At 66.7% G+C, this 8,096-nt stretch overlaps 1 protein-coding gene across 1 annotated transcript; it reads right to left on the bottom strand.

Annotated features, from left to right (window-relative positions):
• Positions 1–5,406: 5,406 nt before the first annotated feature.
• LOC132320330 (uncharacterized) lies at positions 5,407–7,832 on the bottom strand. Its single transcript, XM_059832610.1, has 8 exons — positions 7,745–7,832; positions 7,104–7,213; positions 6,974–7,024; positions 6,785–6,862; positions 6,422–6,477; positions 6,125–6,194; positions 5,884–5,930; positions 5,407–5,608 (listed from the first exon to the last, which is right to left on the bottom strand). The coding sequence occupies exons 2-8, from the start codon at positions 7,203–7,205 to the stop codon at positions 5,407–5,409; spliced, it is 606 nt and encodes a 201-aa protein (XP_059688593.1). The 5' UTR covers positions 7,206–7,213; positions 7,745–7,832.
• Between the last annotated feature and the right edge of the window lie 264 nt (positions 7,833–8,096).

Below are 8,096 nucleotides of genomic sequence, written 5' to 3' on the forward strand. Positions count from 1 at the left end.
CGCACTGTGACGCGGCCATCACCTCCCTGGGGCTGGCGCCAAGAGCTGATGTGGGGCCCAGCCACGGCCACCGGGGAAACAGGGCATCACTCTCAGCACCCGCTCTTAGTGCTGGGGCAGGAGTGACTGCGGGCGCCGTGTGTTGGCGTCTCCCTGTGGGGTTTGCCTGTTCCTTCACCGTCCGGCGGTCACAGGTCCCCACCCAGGACAAAGCACGAGCCAGGCTGCGCAGGTTCTCCCAGCAGGCGCGTGCAGACAATCACACACGCGCGTGTATGCACCACAGGTGTGCATGTGTGCGTGGACAGCAACACCGCGTGGGCTCTAGCACAGGGCTCAAGCATGCAGCCCCTGTTTGGATCCAGCATGCAGCCCCGGGGCAGATCTTCAGCCCGGGAAGGGGAAAAATAAAGACTAGCCCTCTGCTGTAGCCCAGGCAGACCCCATGCTTGCAGGCTGCCAAGAGGAAAGGGGTCGCTCACTTGCTCTGGGAGCCGCGGCTGCAGGCACATGGCGGGACACCAGGAGGAAAGGGTGGGGCCACGCCTGAGGAGGCAGGGACCCACGTGCTTCAGCTCTGGCCCTTCGAGCGGCTGCGTGCAGCGGTGCCACATTGAGGAGTTGGCAGGCCGGGTGGCTCCAGCCTCCGTCCGACAGGGCCTTTCCCCTGGGCAGCGAAACCTGCGAGCGGCTGGAGAAGCTGGCAGGGAGCAGCCGGGGCTGTGCCGGCCAGTGGCTGTGGGGTCAGCGGGGACAGGGCTTTGGGGACAGGGCCACCGGCTACAAGGTTGGACCCCACGGGATGGGGTGCAACCGTCAACGGGTCCATGGGGACAGCAGCGCTGGGGATGGGGACAGGGTGCCACGGGGCTGTGGGGCCACCAGGCATGGGAGCATGGGGAGGGAGGGAGACCGGGGCTGTGGGGCTGTGGGGAGGGAGAAGGGCACAGGCTGGGGGGCTGTGGCATGGGAGGAGGGGTGTGGGGGCCACAGGGGCTGTGGGCAGAACGGGGGGTCTAGGGGGCTGTGGGTGATAACGTTTACCGGCTCCGTGTAAATGCGTCCCCGGCTGCTGGAGCCTGAGTAGTCTCAGACACGCTATAGAGGGTCTGGCCTGCACATGGCGAAACGGTTGCAGAAAAGGTGGAGTAAAAAACCGACCGTGGCCTGAGAGGACCTGGGGTGTTTCCACCTGATTACACAGCATCCTCAATACTGCGGGGACGGAGGGAGGGAGGGCAGGGGAGGCGGGCACGCAGGGAGCCGGCTCGCGTCAGGCGGGCTGGCGGCGCCCAGTGCCTAGCAGATGAGACAGGGCCTGGCCTGGAGGGGCTGCGGGGACCAACACGCAGGGCAAGACCCTCTCCCTGCACCCCAACAAACACACCCGAGCACATGGAGGTAGAGATAGAAGAGGCTTTATTGGGGGGGCTGTCAAAAGGGCAGCAGCCCCTCACTGACCACGGGGAGGATCTTTCCCTGGGCGTACGCCAGGTGGGCGTAGGTCTCCTCAGGCAGCACGCGCAGCAGCAGGCGGTAGAAGAGCTTGGGGTCGGACCAGGAGGCGAAGAGCACCGCAGCAGCCAGAGAGAAGCCGACGGCCAGCTGCAGGCCGACCAAGAGCAGGCAGAGCCACCTGTGGGTCAGAAGAGGCATGGGAGACAGGGCAAGGTGGATGCATCCCCACCCCTCTTGCCTATGGGATGGAGGGGGCTCTTTCTGGGAGCCCCACGGGCCAGAGGAAACCAAAGCTGAGCACTTCCCAGCTGCAAAGCCAAGCCCACAGCCGGCCAGCAGCTCCCCAGCTGCCTGGAATTGTGAGCCCCGCCGGCTGGAGCAGGTGTTCGGCCCATCCCACCCGCTGCCCAGGAGCGGGCCCCAGGACACAGGGCACCCAGCGGGGACACTCACCGCAGCCAATTAATGAAGCCGCGTCTCCTCGACGGCATGTCCCTCTCCTGCAGGTCAAGACAGAGCAAGGACACTTGTCAAGCACTGCCGCACGGCCGGGAGAGCTGGAGTTGCGCGGTGCCCCTGGCCTCCGCCTTGCGCAGGCGGATAGCCCATGCGTGGCTGAGACCTCCATGGACCCCTCTCCCCAGGGAGACCCACGCTGGCCGGGGCAGGGGCTGGCACAGGCTCTCCCGCTTACCAGCTGTGCTTCCGATGCCTCCGGCAGCACAGTCCCCGGCGCCTCTGCCTCCTTCTTCCTCTGCTGCTGGCTGCAGACAACAAGGGCTTGGTTGGACGAGTTACAGGCCTCCATGGCCACGTGAGGGGGCCCCTTCCAAACATACGGCACCCCAGGCAGGGATTGGACTCCCCTGTCACAGCGCGTGCTGCACATTCCCCCCACCCCGCTGCGTGACACAAGCACTGGCAGCCCCGTAACACCGGGTGCTGCAGAGACCCCCCTGGACACCCGTGTGGGGCGAGGGACTGAACTCACCAGGCCTCTTCCTGCGCCTGTGCCTCCTCAAGTTTCTTGATTTCCTGACGCAGCCCCTGGGAGAAGAAAGGGTCCGAGTCCCTGAGCCCGCGGCGGCCCTCCTCCAACCCCCCACCCCAGGGCCCGTGGGCACCGGCCCGTTTTCCCCCAGCCCTTTTTGGCACTGCCTCACAAGGCCAGGCACAGAGAAGTGATGGACGCCCCTGTATTCTGGGGAAGATGTCCTCCCCAGTCAGGCTTCTGCCCACAGCCTCTGGGCAACCAGCGCGAGGTGACCCCCCTTGAGCAGGGCGGTTGGACAAGACCGGATGATCTCCACAGGGCCCTTCCAAGCCCAGCCAGTCTGTGATTCCGTGAACTCACCTTCATCTGGGCCACCAGCCCCTCCAGCTGCTTGAGCTCCTGGTGGTGGTTTTCGAAAGAGCGTGCCACGTCACAGTTCTGGGAAGAGGAGCGGGACACAGGCGCTGAGCCCCGGACACAGGCACTGAGCCCCTGGCACAGCCCCAGCCGCTGCAGCTGGGGGACGTGGGCAGAGGAGGGGACACTGACCTCCACGCTGAGCTCGTCCATGGTTTTCTGCAGCTCCTGCTGCTTCTTCCCCTGCATGGGGAAAGGAGGGGTCAGCGGCTCAGGTCTCGCAGCCCCAGACCCAGGGACAAGGGGAACGCTCCACACCTACCAGACACCGCAGCATCTCCTTGTGCCTTTGTGTCTCAGCAGAACACTGGGCCAGGCGCTCCCGCAGCATGCGGAGGTCTTGCTTCACCGCTTCTGCCTGCATGGCTGCACCTGCGTGCCGGTAGCCAGCGGGGTGTGAGGGGCACGGCCGCTGCCACTGTCAGGCATAGACGCTCGCGGGGCCAGTCCCCAAGCACAGGCACACCCACGCTCTCTCACGCACCGGACACAGCCACGCACATGCAGAGACAGGGATGCCCAGGGCTGGCACGGGAGCCTCCCCCCAGCGAGGGGCACCGTCAGCCGTCACCAGGGGCCGCTGAGGAGGGAAGGAGCTTCCCCATGCCTGCCGTGCCAGGCGCCTGGAGGCCCCGCCTGCTGGCGGGGCTGCCCTGCCGCGGGGCCTCTGCGACACCTCCGGTCTCACCATCCTGCCCTGTGAGGCCGCAACGCCCGCAACCCCGGGACCCCCTTCCTTTTGGTCCCCCACCAGCCCCAGCAGCACACGCGGCCTCCCCACCTGGGCCTGCCTCGGCCCAGGCTACTGCCTTCCCCCCACTGCTCACAGCCACACACAGACCCCCGGCAACCCCCTCGCCCAGCCGCGGGCTGCGGGGACCGTGGGGATACTCTGCCCTCACCCTCCTCTCCCCCGTCAGGGACCTTCCACTGCACGGCGGACGCGGGACAGGTCGTTGGCGGGTACTCTCCAAACTCCTGCCCAGCAGCACCGAGGTTCTCCCCCAGATGCTCCCCCGCCTCTGGGAGCAGCCCCCTTTGTACCCGCCAGGGCGCCCGTGTCACAAGCCCACAGTGACGTCACGGTGACACGGCCACCGCTGCGCACTGTGACGCGGCCATCACCTCCCTGGGGCTGGCGCCAAGAGCTGATGTGGGGCCCAGCCACGGCCACCGGGGAAACAGGGCATCACTCTCAGCACCCGCTCTTAGTGCTGGGGCAGGAGTGACTGCGGGCGCCGTGTGTTGGCGTCTCCCTGTGGGGTTTGCCTGTTCCTTCACCGTCCGGCGGTCACAGGTCCCCACCCAGGACAAAGCACGAGCCAGGCTGCGCAGGTTCTCCCAGCAGGCGCGTGCAGACAATCACACACGCGCGTGTATGCACCACAGGTGTGCATGTGTGCGTGGACAGCAACACCGCGTGGGCTCTAGCACAGGGCTCAAGCATGCAGCCCCTGTTTGGATCCAGCATGCAGCCCCGGGGCAGATCTTCAGCCCGGGAAGGGGAAAAATAAAGACTAGCCCTCTGCTGTAGCCCAGGCAGACCCCATGCTTGCAGGCTGCCAAGAGGAAAGGGGTCGCTCACTTGCTCTGGGAGCCGCGGCTGCAGGCACATGGCGGGACACCAGGAGGAAAGGGTGGGGGCACGCCTGAGGAGGCAGGGACCCACGTGCTTCAGCTCTGGCCCTTCGAGCGGCTGTGTGCAGCGGTGCCGCATTGAGGAGTTGGCAGGCCGGGTGGCTCCAGCCTCCGTCCGACAGGGCCTTTCCCCTGGGCAGCGAAACCTGCGAGCGGCTGGAGAAGCTGGCAGGGAGCAGCCGGGGCTGTGCCGGCCAGTGGCTGTGGGGTCAGCGGGGACAGGGCTTTGGGGACAGGGCCACCGGCTACAAGGTTGGACCCCACGGGATGGGGTGCAACCGTCAACGGGTCCATGGGGACAGCAGCGCTGGGGATGGGGACAGGGTGCCACGGGGCTGTGGGGCCACCAGGCATGGGAGCATGGGGAGGGAGGGAGACCGGGGCTGTGGGGCTGTGGGGAGGGAGAAGGGCACAGGCTGGGGGGCTGTGGCATGGGAGGAGGGGTGTGGGGGCCACAGGGGCTGTGGGCAGAACGGGGGGTCTAGGGGGCTGTGGGTGATAACGTTTACCAGCTCCGTGTAAATGCGTCCTCGGCTGCTGGAGCCTGAGTAGTCTCAGACACGCTATAGAGGGTCTGGCCTGCACATGGCGAAACGGTTGCAGAAAAGGTGGAGTAAAAAACCGACCGTGGCCTGAGAGGACCTGGGGTGTTTCCACCTGATTACACAGCATCCTCAATACTGCGGGGACGGAGGGAGGGAGGGCAGGGGAGGCGGGCACGCAGGGAGCCGGCTCGCGTCAGGCGGGCTGGCGGCGCCCAGTGCCTAGCAGATGAGACAGGGCCTGGCCTGGAGGGGCTGCGGGGACCAACACGCGGGGCAAGACCCTCTCCCTGCTCCCCAACAAACACACCCGAGCACATGGAGGTAGAGATAGAAGAGGCTTTATTGGGGGGGCTGTCAAAAGGGCAGCAGCCCCTCACTGACCACGGGGAGGATCTTTCCCTGGGCGTACGCCAGGTGGGCGTAGGTCTCCTCAGGCAGCATGCGCAGCAGCAGGCGGTAGAAGAGCTTGGGGTCGTACCAGGAGGCGTAGAGCACCGCAGCAGCCAGAGAGAAGCCGACGGCCAGCTGCAGGCCGACCAAGAGCAGGCAGAGCCTCCTGTGGGTGAGAAGAGGCATGGGAGACAGGGCAAGGTGGATGCATCCCCACCCCTCTTGCCTATGGGATGGAGGGGGCTCTTTCTGGGAGCCCCACGGGCCAGAGGAAACCAAAGCTGAGCACTTCCCAGCTGCAAAGCCAAGCCCACAGCCAGCCAGCAGCTCCCCAGCTGCCTGGAATTGTGAGCCCCGCCGGCTGGAGCAGGTGTTCGGCCCATCCCACCCGCTGCCCAGGAGCGGGCCCCAGGACACAGGGCACCCAGCGGGGACACTCACCGCAGCCAATTAATGAAGCCGCGTCTCCTCGACGGCATGTCCCTCTCCTGCAGGTCAAGACAGAGCAAGGACACTTGTCAAGCACTGCCGCACGGCCGGGAGAGCTGGAGTTGCGCGGTGCCCCTGGCCTCCGCCTTGCGCAGGCGGATAGCCCATGCGTGGCTGAGACCTCCATGGACCCCTCTCCCCAGGGAGACCCACGCTGGCCGGGGCAGGGGCTGGCACAGGCTCTCCTGCTTACCAGCTGTGCTTCCGACGCCTCCGGCAGCACAGTCCCCGGCGCCTCTGCCTCCTTCTTCCTCTGCTGCTGGCTGCAGACAACAAGGGCTTGGTTGGACGAGTTACAGGCCTCCATGGCCACGTGAGGGGGCCCCTTCCAAACATACGGCACCCCAGGCAGGGATTGGACTCCCCTGTCACAGCGCGTGCTGCACATTCCCCCCACCCCGCTGCGTGACACAAGCACTGGCAGCCCCGTAACACCGGGTGCTGCAGAGACCCCCCTGGACACCCGTGTGGGGCGAGGGACTGAACTCACCAGGCCTCTTCCTGCGCCTGTGCCTCCTCAAGTTTCTTGATTTCCTGACGCAGCCCCTGGGAGAAGAAAGGGTCCGAGTCCCTGAGCCCGCGGCGGCCCTCCTCCAACCCCCCACCCCAGGGCCCGTGGGCACCGGCCCGTTTTCCCCCAGCCCTTTTTGGCACTGCCTCACAAGGCCAGGCACAGAGAAGTGATGGACGCCCCTGTATTCTGGGGAAGATGTCCTCCCCAGTCAGGCTTCTGCCCACAGCCTCTGGGCAACCAGCGCGAGGTGACCCCCCTTGAGCAGGGCGGTTGGACAAGACCGGATGATCTCCACAGGGCCCTTCCAAGCCCAGCCAGTCTGTGATTCCGTGAACTCACCTTCATCTGGGCCACCAGCCCCTCCAGCTGCTTGAGCTCCTGGTGGTGGTTTTCGAAAGAGCGTGCCACGTCACAGTTCTGGGAAGAGGAGCGGGACACAGGCGCTGAGCCCCGGACACAGGCACTGAGCCCCTGGCACAGCCCCAGCCGCTGCAGCTGGGGGACGTGGGCAGAGGAGGGGACACTGACCTCCACGCTGAGCTCGTCCATGGTTTTCTGCAGCTCCTGCTGCTTCTTCCCCTGCATGGGGAAAGGAGGGGTCAGCGGCTCAGGTCTCGCAGCCCCAGACCCAGGGACAAGGGGAACGCTCCACACCTACCAGACACCGCAGCATCTCCTTGTGCCTTTGTGTCTCAGCAGAACACTGGGCCAGGCGCTCCCGCAGCATGCGGAGGTCTTGCTTCACCGCTTCTGCCTGCATGGCTGCACCTGCGTGCCGGTAGCCAGCGGGGTGTGAGGGGCACGGCCGCTGCCACTGTCAGGCATAGACGCTCGCGGGGCCAGTCCCCAAGCACAGGCACACCCACGCTCTCTCACGCACCGGACACAGCCACGCACATGCAGAGACAGGGATGCCCAGGGCTGGCACGGGAGCCTTCCCCCCAGCGAGGGGCACCGTCAGCCGTCACCAGGGGCCGCTGAGGAGGGAAGGAGCTTCCCCATGCCTGCCGTGCCAGGCGCCTGGAGGCCCCGCCTGCTGGCGGGGCTGCCCTGCCGCGGGGCCTCTGCGACACCTCCGGTCTCACCATCCTGCCCTGTGAGGCCGCAACGCCCGCAACCCCGGGACCCCCTTCCTTTTGGTCCCCCACCAGCCCCAGCAGCACACGCGGCCTCCCCACCTGGGCCTGCCTCGGCCCAGGCTACTGCCTTCCCCCCACTGCTCACAGCCACACACAGACCCCCGGCAACCCCCTCGCCCAGCCGCGGGCTGCGGGGACCGTGGGGATACTCTGCCCTCACCCTCCTCTCCCCCGTCAGGGACCTTCCACTGCACGGCGGACGCGGGACAGGTCGTTGGCGGGTACTCTCCAAACTCCTGCCCAGCAGCACCGAGGTTCTCCCCCAGATGCTCCCCCGCCTCTGGGAGCAGCCCCCTTTGTACCCGCCAGGGCGCCCGTGTCACAAGCCCACAGTGACGTCACGGTGACACGGCCACCGCTGCGCACTGTGACGCGGCCATCACCTCCCTGGGGCTGGCGCCAAGAGCTGATGTGGGGCCCAGCCACGGCCACCGGGGAAACAGGGCATCACTCTCAGCACCCGCTCTTAGTGCTGGGGCAGGAGTGACTGCGGGCGCCGTGTGTTGGCGTCT

The sequence above is a fragment of the Gavia stellata genome, chromosome 35 (genome assembly GCF_030936135.1).
Source record: "Gavia stellata isolate bGavSte3 chromosome 35, bGavSte3.hap2, whole genome shotgun sequence".
NCBI classification, from domain to species: domain Eukaryota; kingdom Metazoa; phylum Chordata; class Aves; order Gaviiformes; family Gaviidae; genus Gavia; species Gavia stellata.